Source organism: Meles meles, chromosome 7 (genome assembly GCF_922984935.1).
Source record: "Meles meles chromosome 7, mMelMel3.1 paternal haplotype, whole genome shotgun sequence".
NCBI classification, from domain to species: domain Eukaryota; kingdom Metazoa; phylum Chordata; class Mammalia; order Carnivora; family Mustelidae; genus Meles; species Meles meles.
This window is the reverse complement of record NC_060072.1, coordinates 9,147,839-9,172,934: the sequence shown is the minus strand read 5'-3', so window position 1 is coordinate 9,172,934 and position 25,096 is coordinate 9,147,839. Positions and strand designations below refer to the sequence as shown.

The 25,096-nt window shown below is 58.3% G+C and overlaps 1 protein-coding gene across 2 annotated transcripts; it reads right to left on the bottom strand.

Annotated features, from left to right (window-relative positions):
• Nucleotides 1-3,375: 3,375 nt before the first annotated feature.
• CBX7 (chromobox 7) lies at nt 3,376-23,695 on the bottom strand. 2 transcript variants are annotated; one of them, XM_046011905.1, is made up of 6 exons: nt 23,393-23,695; nt 21,178-21,221; nt 14,203-14,268; nt 9,800-9,866; nt 6,879-7,230; nt 3,376-6,529 (listed from the first exon to the last, which is right to left on the bottom strand). In XM_046011905.1, exons 1-6 carry the CDS (start codon nt 23,459-23,461, stop codon nt 6,375-6,377), a joined length of 753 nt encoding a protein of 250 aa, XP_045867861.1. In that variant the 5' UTR covers nt 23,462-23,695; the 3' UTR covers nt 3,376-6,374. The 2 variants fall into 2 exon arrangements, with proteins under 2 accessions (XP_045867861.1, XP_045867862.1); XM_046011906.1 differs by having other exon boundaries at nt 6,879-6,951; nt 23,393-23,693.
• Nucleotides 23,696-25,096: the final 1,401 nt, after the last annotated feature.

Below are 25,096 nucleotides of genomic sequence, written 5' to 3'. Positions count from 1 at the left end.
TGAAGAACCGAGTGGATGAAGAACACTCACTCTTCCTCGTGGGCAAAGCAAAGCCCAGTAACTGAGGGCTGGCAGGTGGACGGCTCCAGGGTCAACCTGATCCCTGGCCTAGTCGTTCAACCAGACTTTTGCCTGCCCTTCTTGGCCGCCCTGAGACTCCCTGGGCCACGTGGCTTCCTCGGCAAGACGCCTTCCTGTATGGGGGTAGGCCGGGTCCACATCCCACTCACGCCCTCCCAAGGCCTGAATGCACCCAGTGCGGAGAGAGGCGGAAGAAACCACTGGAAGCCAATGGCTGAGGGCAGGAGAGATGAAACTTCCAGGAATGAGCACCAGAGCGCAGAGCCGGTAGGATCACACCAGGCTCAGACGGCATCTGATTCCATCCAAGAAGGGGGGACCAGGAGCCAGCCGAAGGCCCTGGTGTGAGGTACAGGACTGTGGCAGTCCTGGGACCCAGCTGTCTCTTCTCCTTTCCACTCAGATTTGCAAGGACCGTTGGGAGAACTTCGAAAGATGGGACAGCTGCGGGCTGCCCCAGCGGAGTCCCAGCAAGGGCGGCCTCCCTCTCTCTCCCCCACCGTCCGCGGACGTGGTCCTCCTCTCACTTCTCCCCCGTAGCTGGTTCCCCACGCAGCTTCTCCAGTGCTGGTCCCTCGGCGTCCAGCTTCCGCCCCCTCCAATGCCCCAGCTCCTCTGACCCGGGGTGGGACCTCTCTCGCCCTCTGCACAAAAGCTCGGAAGTACGAGCGACACGACGGCCCAAGCATCCTGGACGCTGAGGGACAGAAGCCCGTGGGTAAGCAGGTCTGCCTCGGTCCTTCTGGAGGAGGCTTTTGAATGCTTCTCAGAAAGTCCACGTGGAATCAAGCCCCCGTTGCCCACAGCATCGACCTCAACAGCCCACACCCCTCACTCCTGCTTCCTGGAAGGACCACCTCCCAAATAAAGCATCCGCACCCAACCTCGCCTCCGACTCTACTCCCCTGGACACGGTACCAGCTCACTGGGGCCGCCACAACGAGGAGGGGGAGGTTAGACGGCCCCGAACAACAGAAATCTATTTGCTCATGGCTCTGGAGGCTGGAAGCCCTCCATCAAGGTGTTGGCAAGGTTGGTTCCTTGAGGCTGTGAGGGAAGGACCTGTTCCAGGCTGGCTTGGAGACAGTCATCCCCTCCTCATGTCCTCATATCCTTCTCTGGGCCCCAACTTCCCCTTTTATTAGGACATCAGTCACTGGGATCGGGGCCCATCCTCTGGCCTTACTCTACCTTCATTATCTCTGTAAAGAACCTGCCTCCAAATAGAGCCGTCTTCTGAGGTACCGGAGGTTAGGGCTCTTGTATATGAATTTGGGGAGGCGGGGACGCCACAGAACCCCGGGGACGGTGTGGGCTCAGTGGGAAAGCCCGGAGGAAGAAAATCACAGCCCGCTCGGCCACTATGGTTTCGGGCTATGTTGCGAACGCCAGAGAGACTCTCGGAGGTTTTTTGTTTGGGAAAATAGAATTATTTCCATATTTTTTTCCCCACATGGGGCACATCTCGCAGACCACTGGGCCCAATACTTAGCCGTGAGAGGAGCAGAGGGCGCCGCATGTTGCCTGAAGGGGCCTCTTACGCCAAGTTGGGGACTCTGACAGGGAAGGAACAGGAGCCTAAGCCCTGGCATGAAAACATTTGGGATGAGGGGTTTGAGGAGTCTTTTGGCCGCTGGGGCTGGCAGGGGCAACCGGTCACCCTGACTGGGGAAGGCAGGCCTCTTGCCTGGTGACCATGGGAAGGCCCCGCCCGGGGCAGGAGTCCCTCCAGATTACACTTTTCCTTCTCAAGATCCACCTCCGCCTCCTTTCCTGACCCCAGCACGGACCCAGCAGGGAAGTCCTCCTGGCCCAGGAGGAAATCACTCACCTGCCCCCAGCGCTACGGAGCCGCTGACACCCCCGAGCAGGAACGAGGGGTACGCGCAAGGGGGGATTGAGGACTGAGTGGGGCGATAAACGGCCCAGGAGAGTACCCCCGCCCCTGACTTGGGGGTTACCCGCCTGACCAGGACCCCTGCCGCTGGCCCCTGCGCCCTGCCTCGACGGCCCTGTGAGGCCAGGGCCTGAGGACAGCCCACTCCGGGATGGAGACGCTGTGACGAGGGGTCTGAAGCCCCTTTTTGATGTTTAGCCACTGGTAGCTTTTAAGCCTCACTCCCCACTCCTCCCCTTGTACCGTCCCTGTGCCTTATCTGCCGTGGGTCCTGTTGTGACCCTGCCTCCCCCCACCTCCCACGGACTTCTTGCCTCCGCAACCATGGGCAGATCTATTTCTGGTTTTTGGGCCACCAAATGGACAACTCTGGGAGACGTGGCTGTACTTGTCGGGTCATCTCAAGTGGAATGACACAGCTGCCCATAATGGTGACCTCAGGAATGCACTTTCCCATGACTTTTCTTCCTTCCCCGACCCGTGCTACCCCCTCGCTCCTGCTCCTGGGATCACTCCCCAGAGAAAACCCCTGTCTTGGGCTCTGCTTCTGGGGGTGACCGAGGTACCTCCAAACCTGCTTCTCCTTTGGCCTCCGTCCACATGAACCACCACCATCCACTCAGAGGTCCAAACTGGAAACCCGGGCATAATCGTGACACCTCCCTCACCGTCCCGCCAAACCACTGCCCAGGTCTTGACAATTCTCCCACCTAAGTCGACCTTCAGCCTCTCTGTTCTCCCTCCTTCACGGACATGTCCCTGGCTGTGGCCACCACCATTCCCTGCCTGGGTGGCCGCAGGAAGGGCTGGGATGTGAGCTGATTCTTTACCTGCTGTCACCAACCCTGTGTGCGCCCCTGGTCCAGCCTCGGCCCTGAGCCCGGGGCAAACTTAAATGCAGAGAAGCTTAGAGGACTCTCCCAGCTGTCACTCATTCTGGCCCCGACCACCACCCTCTGGGCTCAGACAGCTGTGCTCAGCTTGGCTACACAGCAGAGGAGCTTTAGCTCGAGGCAAGCCTGGCTTCCAGAGCCCGCAATTACTGAGACCCGGGATACTGACCACCCCACTGGGTTCTAGAATAGAACACACTTGGCAGGAAGCAGAGAAAAGGTGAAGACATCAGAAGCACCGCTGGGCCTTGGAGGATACCCGGGGGGGACCCCCAAGGTGGGCACTGCCCATCTAAGTGCCAGCTTCCACTCCCCTACACCCCCCTGCCCCAATTCATCTCTCTGTACATCCGGAGGGCTCTGGAAATGGGCTGGCCTGTCTAAGATCATGGTGGGTAACTGGCGGACCTGGGACCTCCGTCCCAGGCTGCTACCCGGGGGGCTGGAGCTCCTCCCCAGGCCCAGCTGTGACCCTGCCAAAAGCGAAGGCGCGAATGCAAGAGCTTTTTTCAAAATCATCTTTAATGTATCTTTAATAATTTTTTTTGCCTCATTTACCAGATAAATCATCTAAATAAATAGATGCTATACAGTCTCTTACCAAGATCAGTACAAAAATAAACCGCGCTCTGCACCCGCTCTAGCCCTCCCAGCACACACACACTCGGAAAAGGCATGTGCTTGGAATCAGCCCGCACCCCCAACCCTCCCAAATACATTCACGTTGTCTGAACAAAGCTCGACGCTCATTCCGTGCAAAGGCAGCGTTCTTGTGCTGAGACGTGGAGGCCAGGCCGGCCGCTTCCGAAGCTAAGCTAAGCCACCCTCCACGGGCACAGCGCCTCCCCCTGCGGGTGGGGAGTCAGCAATGGGACCATCCCCCCTGGAGGGATGACAGGGCTCGGCTGGGCATGGCAAGTGGCCGTGCCGGGGGTGGGGGAATCCTCTCCTGGCCCCATCCCACAGCAAGAGGAAAGTACCGACCATGCTCTCTACATTCAAAATGGGCGGGGGCTGGGGAGGGAAGGACAGGCTGTCCAACTCATTCTAAGCGCCCCCACCGGGGCGAGTACTGGCCTTCTGGGGAGGGGTGGGGTGGGGCGGGAGCTCAGTGTCCCAGGCCCGGCTGGGATGCTCAGGGCTGGACAAAGGTCTGCAAGACCACACCCAGCCCCTCATAGAGGTCTCCGTCCTGGGGAGCCCAGGCTCACAGGGTTCTGTCCTCTGAGCCGAGGGATGCCCTGTGCGTCACAAAGGGCTGAGGAAGAGGCAAGAACTATCCTGCGGCAGCGGACAGAAAGTCAGCTGTCTCGCTCCACAAATGGCCCCCAGCCGCCCCCGCCCCCCGCCCAGCCCACAAATTGCACAAACAGCTCTTTCAAAGAGCCCGAGAGGCAGGAGGAGGCAGGACGAGGTCCCATGTCCCCTGGGGGATGGGCTGTAGGCCTTCTATTGCATGCTGCCAGCCCAGCCCCAAAGCCACAGCCAACAGCATTCCATCAGAGAGGACCCCCACCCCGCCCCTGGGCCACCTCCACTCCACCACCCTCATGTCTGTTGGGAGCCTGTGTCCTGGGAGAGACCCCCAACTCCAAGTTGCTCTTCCCGGACCCAGGGTCTCACAGCTGGACGGGGCGGGTGGGGGGGGAGGTAATTCTGCTGCCCTTCCTTCCCTGGTCTGCCCCCATATACTCCTCTAGCGTCAACTTCCTAGGCTGGGAGGAACCACCAGAGGGGACCACCCCCCAATGGAAGCACTGAATTGACCCTGGACAACGAAGGATTAAGGAGGAAGGGGAGATAGACTCAGGGATTTAGGAATCTTGCCAGCAGGGCACCCCAAACAAAAATGGGGTCCAGGCTGTCTTTGGTTTGGGAACTTGGGAAGAAGGGGTCTGGGGGAAGAATCGCCCTGTCCTCATCTCAGCAGGATTCTGCTGACTTCCTCAGGACAAAGCAGAGTGGGGACAGGGCCCTGGGAGAGGGCAGGCCCCACCTCCTAGTGCCCCAACTCAGGATGGGGGAAGTGGAGGGAGCCGGCCTTCTACTTTTGCTTCCCTGGTGCCCAGCCTCACCTGGCTTTTTCTCCCTTACAGGACTGGAGCAGGGGCAGGGGAGCAGCCCCTCCTCAAGGCCTGGGAAACTACTCTTGGCCACAGGGCACATCTGTGCAGATGAGAACCCCCTCCTCCGGCAGCCATAGCCCCTTGCCGGCTGGGCTTATACACAGCCTGACCGACCACCCAGGGCAGCCCCACTGCAGGAAGACATGGCAGAGGTCCCCTCCCCTGCAGGAACACTAGGTCACTCCGGGCTGTGGCATTTAGGTTGAAAGGGGAGGGGACGCGGAAGGGAAGGAGGAAGAGTTTCAGGAGTTGAAGGCTGCCCTGAGAAGGTGGTGGGACGCTCCCTCCCTCTCTGGGAGGACAGCAAAAGAGAAGAGTGGGTAGGGTTGAGAAGTCACCTGAGTCAGAGAAAACGAGAGCCCCTCAGGGGAGGAAGGACGGGGCCCAAGTGCCTCAGAGCCTGTGCTGACCCTCGGCACCCCTGCAGCTGGCGGGGTGAAGTCCCAGCCCCGCACCACATGCCCGGAGCCTCGGAGGCCACCTGGCCCTCTGTGGACAGCTGCGAGCAGACTGTGTCAGGAGAGACCCTGTCCGGTGACGTGCTGAGCAAGGCTAGTAAGTGTGGGCTGCCCGTGACAAGTTCTGAGGCGCTTGGAGTCACCCCATAATTCACCAGGTCGGGGTTCCTAAACAGGAGGTTTGCAAGACCCACTGTGTGTGTCTGCAGACACAGTGCCTGCGGTCCCGGGGTCCCAGGGCTGTGTGTGCACGCCCGTGTGGCTGGGTGTGCACGTGAGTGTTTCTCACAGGCCAGGTGATGTGGAGGGGGCTCCCGGGGAGAAGGGGCTCAGCTGGCAGCCACCCCCAGGGAAGGGCATGGGATGCACCCCACAACCTCAAAGGCCTCCTCCTGCCCCCTCTTCTTGACCGGGTCATGTTTGTTCAAAGCCAGCCTCCGTGTCCCACCACAAAGCTGGAGTGGAAAGTTAAAAATAAGGACCCCCTCACCCCCAAAAAGGAAAAGGGAAACCACCCAGAAAGGCAGGAGTAGGGGGGCTCCAGGGAGAGGGTTTGGGCCCTCCCATTCTCCTTTGGTTCCTGGGACCAGCTGCTGTGTCTCTAGAGAACGGTGAGGGACGCATCCAACAACAGGTGGCCGGGTCTCCAGCCTGGCCCGGAGAGGACCCCCTGACTGGCAGGGCAATGCCAGGCCGCCCCAGCCACGGCCTCCAAAGCAGACCACCGAGCCTTTCTGTAAACGTCAGGCGCAGAGAAAGGGGGCGTGAGGAGGCGGGAAAGTGTCGGGATCTTGCCCCCTGCTCCTGTTCCATATTTTTTTAAATAAAATAATTACCCCGCCCCCAACCCCTCCCCATCTCTGGAAGTCCCCACCCCAAGCCCAAAAGCAAACAGTTTAGGAAGAGTAAAAATGATGACTCAGAACTTCCCGCCGCGGTCCCGGAAGAAACCCTCAGCCGCCTGGGCCTCGCGGAAGGTGACCGTGACGGAGTTGGCGGTGATATCGGTCACTGTCACTTCACTTGGGGGGAGCACAGGAGTCCAAGGAGGGGGGCCCTCGGCCAGGTCTCCATCTGCGGCAGGCACGGGAGAAAGATGGAGAGATGAGGACGGCCTTGACCACTGCACTGGGAAGGCGGGAGCAGGAAGTAGGGGCAGCATGCAGACCCCTGCCCGCCCAGCTCTGGGCCTGGCTCAAGACTGGACACCCAGGAGGAGGTCACTGCATTTGTCTTCCCTGCCTGGACCACCCTGCCGCAGCAGGGTCACAGGAAGGGATGGGGCGGTGCCGGCGCCCCACGGGCTATGTGGCCTCGGGAGCGCCCTGGGCCCTCTCTGGGCATGGCAGCAGCTGGACCTGCCGACTCCAGGGACCACCCCAGCTCTCAGGGGCTCCGGGCCGGGGCCGAGGGGCCACCTTACCCTCCTCCTCGGGGGGCTGCTCAGCAGGCTCCCACTCGCTGGCCGCCTGCAGGACGTCCGGGGCTGCTGGCTCCTGCAGGAAGAGCTCCCGTGGATGGCTGTGACTCTCCAGGTCAGGCCCGCGGGGCGGGAACTTCTTGCGTGAGAGCCGCAGGTACTTGTGGGCCTTGCGCGGCTTGCGGAGCGGGAAGGGCAGGGCGGGCACCAAGGGGCCCTTGTCCACCAGCTCGGGCGCCCCTGCCTTGACCACCCCCTCAGGGCTCCCGCTGCCGAGTGGGCACGTCAGGGAGAAGCAGAGCTTCTCCTTGCCCTTGGCCTTGTGGGAGCTCCGCAGGTCCATGCTGTACAGCCGCTGCGGGGGCAAGCCAGGGCACGGCGGGTCAGCCCTGCCCTCCCCGCCGCTGCCGCGCCTTTGCTCATGCTGTTCCTCCCGCCTGGAGTGCCCTTCCCTGTGTTCCGTGGCCCGGAGCCAGCCATTACCCCAGCCCCTCCAACCCGGCCCAGAAAGCCACCCCTGACCAGCCCCAGCCTCAGGTCTGGCCTGGGGCCGCTGCATCTCCCTGGGGGGTAGCAGGGGGCTCAGGGACGGAAGCCGCACAGTAGGAGAGCATCCCAGAGAACAAACTGAAAACTGACCAAGAAAAAGCAAACCTGGATTTATGAAGCAGATAAACTACGGAGTTATTCATCACGGGAAAGGTATGTTTGCCTACTAAAGGACCCCCAGGGCTGAAACAGCCAGCTTGCCAAGGAGATGGTGTGACGTGGATGCCCTGAGATTCTTGGGCAAGTACCCAAGGGGGGCACATGGCACTGGGTGCCCTGTGTCACGCAGCCACGGGGACGGGGCTCTGGCCGCAGCCCACGAGCTACTCCTTGGCCCCAAGCCGCGGCGCAGCCCTCAGGCGATGCCACCTTGCACTCTTGTTAGGACGGGGCTGGAGGGCACGTGTTCCAGCACTGGGCGGCTGCAGTTCCAGGATTCGTCTCACTGACTCGGGCCGAGATGTGCACAAATCCAAGGAAGATCTTTGGTGCTAAGGCCCGGGTCCCTCCGGGACAATACCTTCTGCTGCCACCCGCCACCAGAGGCCAAGAGCCCCCAGGAAGAGAGTGAGACCGTGAGGTGGGGCCTGTAGGCCAAACGCTCCCCAGCTGGGAGCAGAGATCACACCCACAGGCTCCAGTCTCCCGTCCTGCCCTCTTAGGCCCGGCACTCGGCCCGGGGTGCAGGGTGTTACCGGCCAGGAGGAGGGCTGCGGGGCAGGGGTCAGGACCGTGCTGCAAGGCTGGGAGGGCCTGTCCCATGGCAGCGTTACCTAAACCTGCTTCTTCAGCCTGGCCCGTCTCGAGCCCAGTAAACTCCTGCAACCCTGCAAGACGATCCTTCTCTGCCCTTCTCCACCTCACCGAGAGAGGACTGCAGCTCCGAACAGGCAGCCTGGAAGCCGCACAGTAGGCGGAGCCCTACTGGAGCCCGTGGGTCAGACCAGGCTGTGACACCCCGGGGAAACTCCTGGCCCCCCGGAGCCTCAGTTTCTGCATCAGGGCGACGATGAAGAAACCGGAGTGGCCAGCCCCTGACGCGGCCCCAGCAAAGCCCGCCTCAAAGAAGTCAGACCCACGTCCCCTCGGGCCCCGGGTGCTGTGCCGTGAGGCTCCCGAGGCTGGCTCATTAAATACTCTATGCTTCTCCCTTGCTCTTGCTCTTGGATCGCCCTCTCTGGGGGAAGCCAGTGGCCACACTGTGAGGCCACCGGGGGGCCCTTGGAGAGGTCCACGTGGAAAGTACCAGGCCTCCTGTCAACAACCAGAGCTGACTTGTGGGGCATGTGACCAGCCGCCTCGGCAGCATAGCGCCCTGCTCTGGCCAAACCTCCAGCCGGTGTGCGCTGGTTGACATCACGACTGCGACCCGAACTGGAATCACTAAAGAAGCAGCTACAGGACTCCTGAACTCCGGACCACCCACACTGCGTGACACGCTGGGTGTTTACTGCTCTTAGTTGCTAAGTGCGGGGAAGACGCCGGACGCAGAGATGCTCCCTTCCGTCCTGGGACCCATTCACGCCAACCCCACGGAAAATGCCCACTGCATGAAGGGAAACCCATCTTTTCTGCCCAAAGCCTCAGGTGAGCCATACTCAAGAGTAGGCAGGAGACTGGCCGCGGCTCACACTGTGTGTAGACCAAGAAGCCTTATCATTCAGCTTCGAACCCCTGGGTGAACCTCATTCAATTAGGGAGAGCAGGTACGCTCGTCATCCCAATTCTACAGATGAGAAAGTTCAAGCTAGAGGGGCGGAGACTTGCCTCGAATCACATCACTTCAGACTCCATCCACTTTCCAGCAAAGCAGTGAAGTCAGCAAAGTGGTTCCAAGACCTAGGTAACTTGGGGTGCCCCAGAGACTAGATGCCCGCCTGTGGCAGAGGACTGGAAAAGGGGGCCCCGTAGGTTTCCCCGTCCTCAAAAATGCCCCATTTCTAGGGCATCCCATGACAACAGTTCCAGAATTCTGAGTCTCCCTTTCTCGGGTTCTAAAATACCAGGCTCCCATGTTTCCTCAATTCTAAAGTGTATGTTTCTGAGGTCCCCAAATATTACAATTTTGTCTTTTGGGGCTTTTGAGCCTCATAAAGGCTTATTTATAAGACTCTAAGCTTTCAAAACTTTAGGCTCCCATCAGCCATATATCCACTCTCCCCCAAACCCCACAGCACCTCCCACCCAGACTGTCTTCCTTCCCTCCCTCCCCCCACGGAGACTTACCCACTGAGCGCCCCCTCCCCACAGTGCCCTGAACAGAGCAAGGAGGGCAAGTGGTCCAGCTCAACTAGCTGGTGCAAATGCACGGGGCGGGGGAGAACGGCGGGGGGGCAGGGGGACCTGTGGGTGGGCACCAAGGCTGACGGGGTTACCTGCAGCAGAAGCCGCTTGGGTTTCGGGCCTCTCTTCCTGTACCCCGACGCTCGGTCTCGCTCCTCCCTGGCGTGCAAAGCAGGTGGCAGAAGAAAAGCAAACACATTTAAGGGAAAGTGAAGGGTGACATTTAAGGGAAAGTGAAGCGTCCGCTCCGCCTCGCGCTCTGCAGTCTACAGGGAAAGGGGCACCCGCCATACATCACCCCCTAATCCTAGGGCAGGCACTCCTCCCCACTGCTCTCTTTACACCGTAACAGTGGGGTCCCATGTTCAAATCCCAGGGCCTCAGTCCCCCCATCTGGCAAAAGGGCGGGGTCACAGCCACTGGTCCCAATTGCAGAGGGGGGCCTTGGGGGATGTCTCCAAAAGCACATGGGTGTTTACTGGGCTCCAGAGTCATGCCCGAGCTTGGCTCTCCAGGCCACTGGGTACAGCCCCCAAAACAACACAGATCCGGTTCCCGCTCTCGAGTGAGGGGTACAGAAACCTGTCAATCAAATTTGCCTCCAGCGTCCCGGGGGGAGCTGCTGGGACTTGGAATGGTCTTCGTGTAATGAATTCTGCCCAGGTCTTTCCCCCTTTGGGATGTGCGTGACCCACGTGGAGAGGACAGGCTCTCGCCTGTATCATCTGGCTCGGGAAAGGGAGAGAAACTCGCCTGTACTGAGTCCCTAGTGGATGCCAGGCTCTCTGCGGGGGGCCCTGCCCACATCCCAAATACACAGGCACAACCCGAGGATGCGTACAAAGCCACACACGACACACACGAGACAACACAACAGAGACTCCAACGACAGCAGTGCCGGAGGTGGTGAAAGCTTCAGAGCCATTCTGCTGATTTCACTTCATCCCACCCCACTTTCTGCGGCCCCCACTGCAGAGGCCATGTGGGCAGCAGAGAGAATGTGGAGGCCGGGAGCGCACCCCCACTTCCCCTCCTGGCTGCGTGACCCCAGGCGGTCTCTCTACCTGAGCTCGGGGAGTCCAGCCCGTCTGGGGCAGCTGTTTCCACCCCTTGCCCTCTCCCTCAGCCCTCCTCCCTCCTGGGGAGCTGCGCCTTGTGCACTGGGCCCTCCCGCCCTCCCCGTGGAGTCAGCCCGCCTTGGGGCCCAGGAGCCAGCCGTGATCACACTGTGACACCAGCCACTCAGCTTGCCAGGACGGACAGGCCGGCCTTTGAGGGTGAGACTCTTCTCTCAGAAGCCACTGCTGGGCCCCCCGGACCCCCTGTTCCAGGACCAGCTCTACCCTGACCCATGGGAGACCTTGGCCAGTCACCTCCCCTCTGGACCTCAGGGTCCTCGTCTGGAGCAAGAGGGTCCCTTCTCCCCTGGCCACCAGGGCTCTCGGGAGGAGCAAGAGAGGTCCCTGGGATCTATTAAAATGGAGGGCAAACAAGTGAAATAATCAAGTGAGTAACAGAGAGAGGGACGAGAAAGGAGAGAGGAAGAGGAGGAAGACGGGGGAGAGGGAAGGGCTGGAGGGGAAAGGAATAGTGATGGTGTCGCGTCTACAACTTCTCCGTGGGTGTTGTTTACGATCATCACACACGGGACACTCTGCACGAGGCATCGCTCTATCTCCCCCTCACGGCCGCCCTGTGAGGGAGCCGCAGTTACTCTCCTCAGCTTAGAGTCAGGGAAACTGAGGCACAGAGAGGTTAAGTCACTTGCCCAATGCCAAAATTCTGACAGCGTCTGCCACTGAGCTCCAGGCTCCAGGCCTAGTGAGGGTGAGGCCCAGGGTCCAGCCAGGGCCAGGAGGGCAGGCCCAGAGCCCAGGCCGCATGACCCTGGTTTCTAACCTGCAGCGTGCGTGCGTGCATGTGTGTGTGTGCGTGCGTGACGGGGAAGGGGTCCGTTCTATCCAGACTCCCACCCAGGGCCTGGTTTCTGACAGCCTTGGATCCTGCCCATCAATGTCCAGGGCTGCAGGGCAGTGGCACCCTACGAGGCGTGCCCTCTCAGCCTTTCCCTGCAGATGGGACCCCGCAGAGGAGCCCCCTGGCCAGACTCCTTCTGAGTCTCTAAAACCCTGCAAGGTGCAGACTGGGGTGCCTGGGTGGCTCAGTCGGTTAAGCGTCTGCCTTCGGCTAAGGTCATGATCCCAGGGTCCTGGGATCAAGCCCCGCATCAGGCTCCCTGCTCACCGGGGAGTCTGTTTCTCCCTCTCCCACTACCCCTACTAGTGTTCCCTCTCTCTCTCTCTATCTGACAAATAAACAAAAATCTTTTAAAAAAATTTAATTAAAAAATAAAACCCTGCAAGGCAAGGGTTAAAGGGACGTCATCCCTCGTTTACCCCTCTTCACCAAGACTGGGAGAGAAGTAAGCCAAAAGTCACACAGTGGATCCATAAGTCTCCAAGTTCTTCCTTTGTTCCTTAACTGTTACATTTTCTGACTCATTCAAAGTAAGATCCAAATCCTCCACCGGGACTTCTGAGGCACTCCTTGAGCTGTGCTCCCCCTTTCTTCATCTGCCCTACTCCTGCCTCAGCTCCCACACCTCGCTCAACTCACACCACTCCAGCCAGCCACACTCAGAGCCACACTTGCGTCCGTGCTGTTCCCTAAACACTGGCTCTCACCCCAGGGCCTTTGCACAGACTGTTCTCTTCACCTAGGATGCTCTTCTCTAAAATACTTGCGGGGCTCATTCCCTCAGGTCTCTGGTCAAACACCCCCACCTAACCATCCCACTGATCCCTGCACCCCTCCCCCACTCCCTCCCCCCAACCCTGTCTTTGCAGCAGTTATGACTATCTGATATCATATACACTTATTGGTTTTTGGTTTTTTTTTATTGTGTGTCTCTCCGTTGGAATTCGAGTCCCATGCAAATAGGGCTGTTTATTGGTTTTGATCCTTCGCTGTGTCCCCAGCACCAGGGACAGTGTCTGGCATATGGTAGAACCTCACTAAAGACTTGTTGAACAAGCCAAAGAATGATCCGTGGTTACCGTCAGGGAGATAATTCGCACACCTGTGCCCACACTCACTGATCTACAGAGTGCTTTCATACACCTTGCTCCCCACGAGAGCCCTGCAAGGTCAGCACAACTGTCCCCACTTCACAGATCGGGAGGATGAGTCCCCGAGAGGGAGGAGACCTTGCCCACCACCACACAGCTGGCGAGCGGCAGAGCGAGGACTCTAATTCAGGACTTGGACACCGGCCTGAAGCTCTCCTCCATGCAGTCCACGACATTCCACAGGATTCTCCCAAGCATCACAGTCCTTTTGGATCAAGGCCCCACCAAGCACTCAGGAGCCAGAAAACAGCTGTGGGATGGGGACACCCTGATTTTTAAAGTGAAGAACAGGGGTGACTTTCCTTGGAATGGGCAGCGAAACACTTCCGCAGAGAAGCAATGGGAAGAGGGGCAAGGAGGGGCAGGGGAAGGGCACCGGACTGGGATTCGGGAGGCCCGGGTGAAGCCCTGGGTAGGCGGCTTCCCAGCTATGAGGTGCCCCCCCAATAAGCTGGTTAGCTCCCAGAGCCTCAGTTTCCTCATCTGTCAGATGAGACTCTCATCCCTGTCTCAGGAGGTTCCTATAAAGAGCCAAATGGAAACGATTTTGTGCAGAGATCCCGCCCTGTAAGGGTGGGCAGTTGGGAAGAGGCACAAGGATTTGGGCTGCCCGCTGGCAGGGAGGTCAGTAAAGCTGGGGCTCCTGCAGCAGATGGGGGTGGCTAGACTCAAAAGACTCCCCCATCAGGAGCAACAACACTTTGTCAAAAGCTCCCCCCTGAGATGCTTTGTCACTGCCCTTGGGTGGGGCCGCCAATCACGGACCTTCCTTCGGAATCAGAGCAGAGCACGAGCAGATAAGGGAGACTGAGGCCCAGAGGAGCCTTGCCCAGGGCCACTAAGCTAGGAGGTGGCCAAGTGGGACAGACTAGAACTTAAGCATCCTTGCTCCAGAGCCACAGTCCCTCCCCTTTCTCAAGCTTCCACTGGACTTTCCTTCTCTTGGTGAGAGAGTCTCTATGGAGAATTTCTCTCGGATCTGTCACCAAGGTCATGACTGCCCATTAAGGACATTTCTGCCCCTCATACAGGGCCAGCTCTGTAAAGCATTTTTATACCCATCGCAGCAAACGAAAGTCCTACCTTGGGGGAACCAGAGCCGGTGTATGAGGGATGGCCCACTTTATAGCAGAGAGTGAGGTGTGGGGAGGTTAGAAAGGTGGCCAGCATCACTCAGCACCAGGAACGGGAGCCAGGGCCCTCAGCTGCTCTGGGACCCGATGTCCACCCTGTTCTCCCAGCAGCAGACTAGACCCAGCTGTCCCTGCCAAACCCCCGCCCCATCCCACGCCCATGCAGTAGGCTCCTTGTGAAACCTCAAAGCCTGTCTCATGCCCAGCCCCAGTGGCAGGCTGAGGCCCCCTTACTTCTCCTCATAGGCCATGACCAGGCGGGGGTCCAGGATGTGCTCTTCCGGCTCCCACGTGCTGTATCTGGGGAGAGAAGCAGGAGGTCAGAAGCTGCCCTGCTCCCCACCAGCATTCCCTGCAGGCTCTCGCCCCCTGCCTGGGCCCCCATAATTGCCACCTACTGCCAGAACCTGTACCTGGCTGCCCAGGCTAGGTCAGGGGGCTCCGACGACACCAGAACTCCCCTCATTCTGAGCACCAATTACACCATCCTACAAAGAACTGTGTCCAACTCCCAATCAGACCTCATGCTCCGAAGTACAGGGCAGGGCTCCGGGAGCTCCCTTTTGGTGAGAAGCCCGAGCATGGGGTCAAGGGCAGACGCACTGGCGCCAGACAACCTGGCTTCAAATCCCAGCTCTTGAAGGGTTTACTCAACGCCCCCGTGCCTCCAGTTCCCCATCTGAAAAGAACTCTTGTGCTGCTGAACGTGTTCATCTAACTGCCTAGCACAATGCCTGGTGCACAGGAAGCGCTCCGTGCTTCCGGCTGCTGTCCCCGCCCACCCTTCCAGCCCGGGTCCCAGTGCAGCCTCCTCTGACTGGGCTGAGCTGCTTCCTCCCTCCTTGGCACACAGCTGTACCTTCCCAGGCCAGCCTGAAGTAGGAACCAGGTAGATGGCTAGCGACTGAATGGTGCCGCCATCCCACCGCAGGTCCCTTTGGTATTTCGAAGGGGGACCCTCCACCACCCCAGACCACAGAGCGCCCCCTGTTGGGCCAGACTTGGAAGTGACAGCTCAGCACTTCACAGCTCAAGCCATCTTCCTTCCACCTGCGCTATTTACTTAACGTCTGCCTCTAAAGCAGCTCACTTGTTTTGCTTAATAATTTTATTCTAAAAACAAACTTTAGGGGTGTGTGGGTGGCTCAGTGGGTTAAAGCCCCTGCCTTCGGCTCAGGTCATGATCCCGGGTCCTGGGATGGAGCCCCACATCGGGCTCTCTGCTCAGCAGGGAGCCTGCTTCCTCCTCTCTCTCTCTGCCTGCCTCTCTGCCTACTTGTGATCTCTATCTGTCAAATAAATAAAGAAAATCTTTAAAAAAAAAATAAAAACAAACTTTAGGGGCACCTGCCTGGCTCAGTCAGAGGAGCACGTACCTCTTGGTCTTGGGCCATGAGTTTGAGCCCCATGTTGGGTGTAGAGATTACTAAAAAAAATAAATAAATAAACTTTCCAAAAAAAAAAAAACTTTATGATTTCCATAAATGGAAAAACTAGGGTCACTCACCATAAACAGATGCTGATAAATAGAAAATGAAAAGTTTTAAAACACCTGAATGTGTCCGTATATACACATATTCGAACATACAACATACGTACAAACACACAAACACGAGTATGTTCATGTGCATACATGTACATGTACAAACAACACCAAAGCAACGACTATGATTCTGGCCCAGGCTGCACCCAGCTCTGCTGGGCAAGAAGGGAAGTGAGCAGGTATCAGGGAGGTGTTAGGAGGCAGGAAGAGGCTGGGTAGAGACCCTGCTCCTGCTGTCTCCTAACCCGCTGAGCTAAAACCTTCATCTTAAGCTGACAGCTACCAGTAGTCCAATCCGGATTTGAAGAACAAGCTACCCAAGGACAGAATCCTTTCCTCCTTCCTTCCACCAGCACTTCCTCACACCCACTTTGTGTTGGGCCCCATGTCAGGCTCTGTGCACTCAGCAACAAAGGTCTGAGCCCTGAGGACCTCACAGTCCCTACCCAAGCGCCCCATGCCCAGCCTGATCAGGCACCGTCACGCCTCCCTTGTACAGGCTGTGCCCTCCGCCCGAGGGCCAGACCCTCCATGATCTCCTCCTCATCCTTCAGGAGCTTCCCCTGACAGCCTCCTCAAGCTCCCTGCAGAATTCACCCTCCCCTCTGCTGCTCTCCACAGCCTGGTGCACTTGGCCCCTGCCAAAATTTCTGATGAATCCAGCTGGCATTCTGGAGGGCAGACTGTAAGCCCTCTCCAGGGTGCTCAGCCCCACACCCTGGGTGCTCTGGGAATGATATAGAAGCCACTGCGGAGTTCTGTTCACCGTAAAGAAAGGCTAAGAGTGAAACTGGGGTTTTCCTGATACTCTGCATAAAGCCCAAAGTATAAGCAACCAGAGACTGGCAGAGACTCCAGAACTTCCTCTTGCAAAACAAAGGTTAGATTTCTTCAGCAGTAACTAGTTACAAGGAAGGAGGAATTGTGTGTTCCTCCTATGTCTTCTGCCTCACCCTCTCTCCTCTAGCGGTTAAGATGTCTCTACAGTGTTCCAGTCTTCTCTGTCCTGCCCACTTCCCCACTGCCCTACCCATTTTTTGTTGATGTGGGTGCTGTGTGGTTCCCGGCAAGTCCCTAACCTTCGCTGGACCTCAATTTCCTCATCTTAAGAATCACCACCATCACCATCATGGTAAGAGCACCACCACTCACTGCCAGGGACTCATCTATTCCTCATAAAACCCCCATAGGGTAGGTTACCCTATTTAAAGATGAAGAAACAGGCACAGAGGTAAGCATCTTGCCAAGGTCACTGAGACAGTAAGTGGCCCGTCTGTGGTTGGAACTGTTGAATCTTGGCCACTCTCTATCTTTGGGTCTCTCACTTGTCACTGCATCTGCCTCCCCACCTGTGATGTCCTTGGGAGAGGGAGAGCGCCTGACTACGTGCTGAGTCTGACCGGGACCTTGCACACAGTGGGTGCACAGAAAGGCTCAGTGGATTCAGGGGGAATTGTTACAGGGCCGGGGCAGCTGGAGGTGTGTCGACAGGCTCAGACTACGTAAGCAGCAGGAGGCCTGGTCCTGCTCCATGCTGTGGGAGAGGAATGGTTGGAGGTCCGCACTACGGTCTCAATTCTCCGGACATCTCCACCCCCTAAAGTGGAGGCCATTAACACCGCTCCACAATGCGGGGAGGCAGGGGCCACAGCCAGGGCAAACGCGCTTTGGGTGCGGGCAGGACCAGAGCGCGCAGCAGGCTTGCGGTAGGGCGGGGTGGAGCGAGCGAAGGGACTGCGCAGGCAGGGCGGGAAAGGGGCGGGAAAGGAGCGCTCTGTGGGGGGCGGAGAGCCCTACTTTGCCCCGCCCCGCCCCCTGCAGGGCAGCCGCCGTGCGCGCGCACGCACGGAGGAGGGCGCGCCCCGGATTACCAGGCCAGCCAATGGGGAGCGGGGGCCGGGACGGAGCGCGCCGGCTCCGAGGTAAACACGGCCACGTGACCGACCGCCCCGCCCCCGAGACCTGGTAAACAGGCTCCCCGCCGCCCCGCCTGAGCCGCGCAGCGCAGGCTCCCGCGGTGCAGGGGGCGGGGTCCTCCAAAGCCAGGCCCGCCCCAGTCCCCCAGTACAATTTAAAGCGCCCCAAAATGAGAAGCAGCGCGACGCGCTCAAGTCCGAGATTGAGGGGCGCGGTGGGGCGCAGGTTAGTCCGCTGCTGGGGCCTCCGTTTACTCATCCGTGAAGTGGGACTACCGAAGGTCTCTGTATTTGGGGCTTTAGTGACCATTAGATGTGCTCAGCCACGTGAAGCACTTAGCTCAGTGTGATACATAATAAAAGCAAATACGCGTTAATTAAATCAGTAACAATGGAGTGCGAAAACCTGCCAGGCCAGAGCCCTGGACTCTGCTGCTGCTGCTGCTGCCCAAACCCAGCGTTGGAAGAGGAAGGCGCCCTCCTCCATCCCTGGCACTGGGTTATGAAACTTTTGTCTCAGGCAGCCTTCCACAGGGTCCTGTGAGGCTATGGCCTCATTTTACAGGTGGAGAAATGGAGGTGCAGAGGTAGAGGGCTTTGTAAAGCTACAGAACCAGGGTTCAGAGGCAGCCTGGTCTGGCTCCAAAGCCTAAGCACTTCCTTCTGAATGGTCAAGAGAGGAACAGGCAAAAGATGCTCAGTTGCAGAGCTGATGGTGTATAACAGGCGCTAGACCCCGAGCTCTGGGATCAGGCAAACCATAGTGCAAATCATCCCAGCTGTATTTGACCCTGGGCACAGACTCCTCTGTTGGAGATTTCTGTGTGCCCATCTGTAAAATGGGTTGCCATGAGGGAACTGAAAATGGGCCAATGCCTGACTCATAGAAGTTGCTTATGGATTAGCAGCCTGCTATGCCCACTGACAATATCATTACCAAATCTCCACGGAGGCAGTCCTCCCTAAAAGATGGGGTCGTATTCACAAGTGAGAAAAGAAGCAAGGAATGCATTTCCAAAGCGGGAACAGTAGTCCTGGGCAGGCTGAAATCAGCACGGTATCTGAGGGTCTCTATGGGTCAGAGAGCTTGGAACTGACGATTTGACATCCTTTGCCCTGTGCCCCCAACCCCTCCCTGGGCAATTTGCTGTACCTTCCAGAACAAACAAGACAGCTCCTCTGCCCCATCTGCTGGGGAGGAAGGGCAGTCATTTGTCTGTAGCTGGGGACAGAAAATGCGCAAAGCATGTAATGGTCTAACAGGGGCCTGGCACAGAATGAAGAGATATCTAAATTATGCTTTCTGTTATGAATATAAGCCTCCCTGATCAGGGTGAGGAGGGTGTTGCTGAGCAGGAGAATCTGACTCTCCTCCCCACCAAGGGCACTACCTTAGACAAGGCTCCCAGGCCTGCAGGGAACAGCCTGCCCAATTACCCACTCCCCCCACTCTTTCGCAGCCTCTTCTCCAAGCAAGGGCCCCGGGTGGGGGGAGGTGAAGACTAAAGCCCAAATGGATTACAAAGGATCCCGGGGTTCTGCTCCTTCTTCCCCTAACTGAACCTGTTTTCCCCCCAGGGATGTAGGGTGATGCAGTGGGTGGCAGAAGTAGGTACCACACCGCATGGGGTTGAAAGTTATAATCTTGCCATGGTTTCCCCTCTTTGGGCCTCAGTTTCCCCATCTAGGACTGACCTAAGCCATCTCTAAGCCTCCTCTGAGCTCCTATGAGAAATGGAATCTCCCAGATCCCTTTCCTGGCTGCAGGGAGACCTAGAGGCTGAGCTGTCTAACTTCGCATTAACAGCAAACATTTCCTAAGTGCCTGGCCATCTGACAATGCACCGGGGACCTGTCTCCATCACCCAGTCCTCACAACAGCGCTGTGCCAGAGGCTTCATTATTCTGACTTGTAAATCAGGAAGCAGAGGCCCCACCAAGTTGGGGACCTGGACAGCTGTGAGCCAGCCAGGAACCCAGGACCAAAGTGCAGGGAAGCTAGCGGTGCCCTAGGTCATCTTGTTCTAGCTCCCAGAACCCCTCCGGGGAGTCACCAGAGGCTGTCACTAGGGCCCACCTGGTGGTCTCAGCATGTGACGAAACAAGGAGTATCAGGGCCAGGGGCTCAGGCCAGCAGAAACATGAGGGAGTGCTCTTGGAGTGCTAGGCCCTTCTCTCCTGGCTGAAGCTCTGCTAGGCAGACATACCATGTGGGATTGAAAAAGCAGAAGAAGGAACTTTTCCTTGACAATACCTCTGTTTAGAGAAGGAAATCTTTTAAAAGCTAGAGTCTTTTGAGGAGGAAAAATCGCCAACAGTGCCTGAAAGGCCAACAGGCTGGACATTACGCTCCAATGTATTGCCTTCCAGTGCAGAAACTAAGGGAGAGCGCACACCCAGGGAGAGCGCACACCCAGGGAGTCTGTGCTCCTGCTGCCCACCCCAGGCATCTTCCTTTCCTAGCCCTGCCTCAACTCCTACTGCTCCTTCACCCAGCCTAGAACGCCACCTCTCATCTGCCCCGAGGAGGAGGGGATCCTTCCTCCTCCAGGTCCAGGGTGTTGGCAGGGGGAGGCAGCAGTAGACCAGTGCATTCTCAGGTTGGCCAGTCTCCAAGCCCGACCTCAGGATGCCTGCAGGTCGCCCTGAACACCTGCACCCCGGCCTTGCACCCCACAAGGGGAAGGAGCGTGAGAGAGGAGAACTGGGCCTGCCCTCTAGAGTCTGTTTTGCAGAGCAGGAAGCTGAGGCAACACAGGCTGTATTTCCCCCTGCTGTGTCTCCCTACCAGGCCCCCAAGATGCTCCCAGAACCCAGGACCAGGTCAGCCCTCAACACAAGCAGGGCAGAAAGCCCCTGGCACACACAGCAGACGCTCTGGGCAACGGGGGTTTCCAGGAGTCAGTTCCTAGCCGGGAGGGCAGGGAGGCAGGGCGCCCACAAACCAATGAAGAGGCCCCACGACTGGCTCATTCCCTCCCACTGCCACCCCCTTGTTGGGAGGTGATTGGTTAGTAAGAAGGTTCCTGACTGGACCTCAGCAGGAGAGGTGGAGCCACTGGGAGAGGTCCTAGACCCAGCAACCTACCCCCCAACTCTGAGATGGAGGAGGCATAGAGGAGATACCCGAAACTGGGGAGGCCCAGTTCAAGTCCCACCTCTGCCTCCACTTGCTGTGTGACCTAAGGCAAGGTGCTTACCTTCTCTGAGCATGTGTTCTCATCTTTCGGGATCACCATCATACCTACTTTACAAGGCTGTATGGAAACCTGTTTGGTAGACTGCAGAGAGCCGTCCAAAGGCACAGTGGGCTCTGGCCCTAGCTCTGTGGTACTGCGGACTCATGCCCCACCAGCTAGACTTGTCTTTTCCAGCCCCCCACACCCCCACTCAGCTCTGTATTTGCTCTACCTCCGCCTGGCCAGCAGCCATCTCTGAAGCCAAAATGCTGGGCCTTCACCTCCTAGGTGCCAGGAAAAGCCAGAAGAGGAGAGGGGAGGTTCCAGCCAGAAGAGGGAGCTCAACCCAGAGGGCAGCAGGAGAGAAGAGAAGCCTGGGGCCCACTCTGACCCTCATGTCCCTCTAGCCCCTCAGCTGGCAGAGGGGAAACAGAGGCCCAGAGAAGAGGAAGATTTAATCAAGCTTCGAATGCCACTAAAGCAGCTGGAGCTAAAAGCTAGGTGGCAGAGAGGCAAAAGGCGAATGAAGGATGAACAGGTAGGCAGACACAGACACACAGAGGAGCCTTACTTTGGAGGCCATCCTTTCCACTTCACGAGATATTCGACTTTACCCTGGGAAGAGAGAGAAGCAGACACAGTGAGATACACAGCTGCCCCAACAACCACTCACAGGACAGTAAGGCCCAATACCTTCCGCAGACTGATGCTCCCCCGAGATATACACACACAATCCAGGGACACTCCACCTCCCGCTCACTCTGCACCAGATCCCTACCAACCCAGAGACACCCAAACTTGGGCTGCTGCATGACTACCCCAGACTGTCCTTCCTGCAAAAGCACAGGAGGGCATCTGGCCCCAAACATTTCTGGGGCTTCTGTGGCAGAAGCTCAGAGCCCATGTCACACAGACATGGGGAAACTAAGGCCACATGGGGCATGTATCACCAAAGATCCAGTGCCCAGAGTCCCAGGGCTAAGACCATAACTCCTCTAACTTTTTCGAACAGAAGACTCTCCAAATTCTAGAAAATTCCTCACTGGCGTGTTTCCGATGGCTCTAACCCCACCAGCCACCTCCCTGGGAGAGGCTGCCTCTGGCCCGGGGGTTGACAGGCAGATGACTTTAGGGCTTTTAACTCAAAAGACCTTGGCAGAAAAGGCTGACAAAGTCTCCACCTTCAGGAGTGATGGTCACCCCTCCAGTAGTTAGAGAAAATAGAGTCTGACCCTTGCCTTCCTCACTGACAGGGGCCTGGCTTTCCAGTCCCACCCCATGGGCACCAGAACTCTAAGACCAAAATATGTCACCTCCTCAAAGAGGCCCGCCCTGACTAACCCTTCTAACGCCATCCCTCCCACCTTCCAGTTCTCTTTCTGCATAGCACACAGCCCCCCTGGAAGGCATCTGTGTTTATTTCCTTGTTCGTTGCTTGTCTCCTCTGCCAGAATGCTGGCTCCATGAGGGAAGGGATGTTTGCTTCCCTGGGGCTTAGAATGGTGCCTGGTACGTAACAGAACCTCAATATATTTTGAGTGAATGGCTGAAGGAATGATGTCCTTCGCTTTCTGGCACTACCATGAAGAAGGAGGATAACCACTGTATCTGCTTAGGCTACTGTGAGTGGAAAGCACTGGGCTTTGTGGAATAAATTAAAATCGAGGAAATCCTGGAGGAAGGGAGAAGGAGGGGCAGCCCTAAGAGTTCAACCCCATCAGAGAAGAAGGAAGAAAAGCCCATGGCACACCTCGACCTTCACCCTTGGCTCAAGATGCCAGGACCGGGTTTTCTCTCTCCAAAGATGAGCTAGCCATTAGCCAACTTGAGCTCCTGCTCTACCCCCATCTCTGCCTTGCTGTGTGACCTTGACCAGGTCATTTCCTCTGCCTGGGTCTCAGTCTCTGCCTCTGCCAAACAGGAGCCGGTGACCTCTAAGACCCCTCCCAGCCCTGCCACTGGAGCCTCCCAAGAGGCTGCAGAGGGGCGATAAGGGGAAAGGATGGTGGTGAGCGCCGGAAGGACTTTCCCCAAGGGCTTCCATCCCCCCACCTCTCATCTGAGGAGACCACTCTGCAAACAGGTGCACAGGAAGTGTGAACCCCCGAGGCGCGGGTACCCGAACCCAATGGAACAGATGCCTCTTTCAATTGCAGGGCATGTTTTGGAGGCGAATGGAAGGGGGAGGAGCTTAGAGGATGCCCCAGCGCTGGAGGCGGCTTCACTGAGCTTGGCCGGGCGGGGCTGAGAGTTGGGGTGGGGAAGACAGAGAGGTGTGCGCTGCAAGACCGGGAGAAAGCCGGAGGTGGGGGTAGAAGGGATCCGAAGAGGTCGAAGTCCAGAGTTAGACCTCAGAGGCAGGAGGCTGAAGCTCCGCCTCCAACTTCAAAGGTCTCGGTACCGAGCCCGGAGTCCTGAGTTCGAGACCCAGCTCCGACGCTAACACACCAGCGAGCCTTTTCCTTAACTTGGGCCTCCATCTCCCCTTATTTACAATAAGGGGAGGTTGAGGAAGGATGGCGTTCAGGATCCCTACAGTCTGACCCCAACCTCCAGCTCTGGCGGGCTCAGCTGCCTCCAGGATGCCGGGGCGACAACTTTTATTCTACTCGTCCTACAAGGCGGCAGGGGAAACTGAGGCACAGACGGGCGAGATGAGCCCAGCAGCGCGGAGCTGCCTGGGCCCCCGCCCCACTTTCCCCCTCGCCGCCACCGTGGAAGGGATGGTGCTGGGGACAACAGGGGACCCCACAGGGGTCCTGGGAGCCGCCCCCAGGCAGCCTCACCTTCCGCACGCGCTTCTTCCGGATGCTCTCCACCGCGAACACCTGCTCGCCGATGGCTGACAGCTCCATGCGGGGCGGCGGGCGAGCGGGCCCGGGGCCGGGCCGGGCCGGGCCGGGGGCGGAGCTGCGGGGCCGCGGCTGAGGCGCGCGATGCTCGGGCCGGCGGGGACCCCGTCACCCTCGCCCGGGCGCGCACGCGCACGCGCACGCGCGCACACCCCCTCGCGCTCCCTCACGCCGCCGACGTTCCATTTTTGAACCTGCGCAACGTTTTCCTCTGCGCGAGCGAGCGGGCGAGCGAGCGCGCGAGGAGGGGGCGGGGCAGGGGCTCGGCTCGCGCCCGGCAGGTCACGCCCCTCCCTCCTGGGCCTCCCCCTCCCCGAGGGCCACGCCCCGCCCCCGGTGGAGCCCCGCCCCGCTCCGCCGCTGAGCCGGGGGCCGCGTGTTGCTGATCCGCGGCGCCGGCCCGCGGGACTTATTTGGCGCGGGCGTCGCTTGGTGTCGGGGCGGAACGAAATCTCAAGACCGAGACGCGTTTCTTAAAACCCTCCCGGTGACTCTGGGAGGCCGGAAACGACACGCCCCGATTGGGCCGATGAGAAACGGGCCGAGCGCGGAGGCCATGTGTCCCCCTTTTCCACAGCGGAGCGGGCGGGGCCGGGGCGCGGACCCCCGAGCGGCGGGAGGGCGGGGCCGGCCGAGATTCGCGTCTGCGGACCGAGGCCTGTGAGTCCGGGCTCCAGAGCGGCGTGGTCGGGCCAGTCCTGAGCAGGCGCCTGCATGTTCGTCCGTCCGTCCGTCCGTCCGGGGGCGGCTGTGCGGAGGCCCCCGGTTAGGCAGTAACTCGCCGCAGGTGTGGCTGGGACGGGCTTTTCCGCCATGCACTTGGCGTTCGGCACATAATAGTTGTCCCACTGTTTGTGGAATGAATGGACCTTGAGGTCCCCGACGGACTCTGCCTCACCCACGCCATTCCCCTTCTGGTTTCGCTCCGGCGCCACCATTCCTGCCCGCCCGGCACCGCGCCCCTCGCGCTCCCACCGCCTACCTGCAGGGATCCCAAGTCCTGCCTCCCTGCCCTGCTTCCCTGCACCACCCTCGTCCTTTCCGCGGGACGGCAGCGACAGCCTCCTCACTGAGCTGCCGCCCCCTCGGAGCCGAGTCCGCAGGGTGCCCGAGAGCGCGTTCTCCAATGCAGATCTGACCGGGTCACCCTCGTGCTTAAACACCTCCCCTCACCTTATTCCCCTCAGAGTAAAGTCCAAACGCCTCTGTCTGGAGCACAGAAAAAAGAAATGATAGATTTACGCTCCACTTTTTATCAGAAGCAACGGAAGCGAGCCAGAGGCTCTGGAATGATTTATCTAATGTCCAGGGAGAAAATAACCATCATCTTAGAATTACGTGCCCAGTGCAAATTTCTTTCAAAAAGTGTGTGCCCAGTGAAAATATCTTTCCAGGAGGGGGAGAAATAATAACATATATGAATGCTAAGACTAAGCCTTTGCCACTATCAGATCCTCCCTAAAGGAAATTCCAGGGGAAGAACTTCAGACAGGAGGAAGATGATCACAGACAGACGTCTGATGCAATAGCGAATAAAGAACAATGAACATTGACGATATAAAACATTAACAATGTCTCCTGGGTAAAAACAGAATTAAGATGCACAAGAACAATAGCATATAACTTGGATGAGCAGAG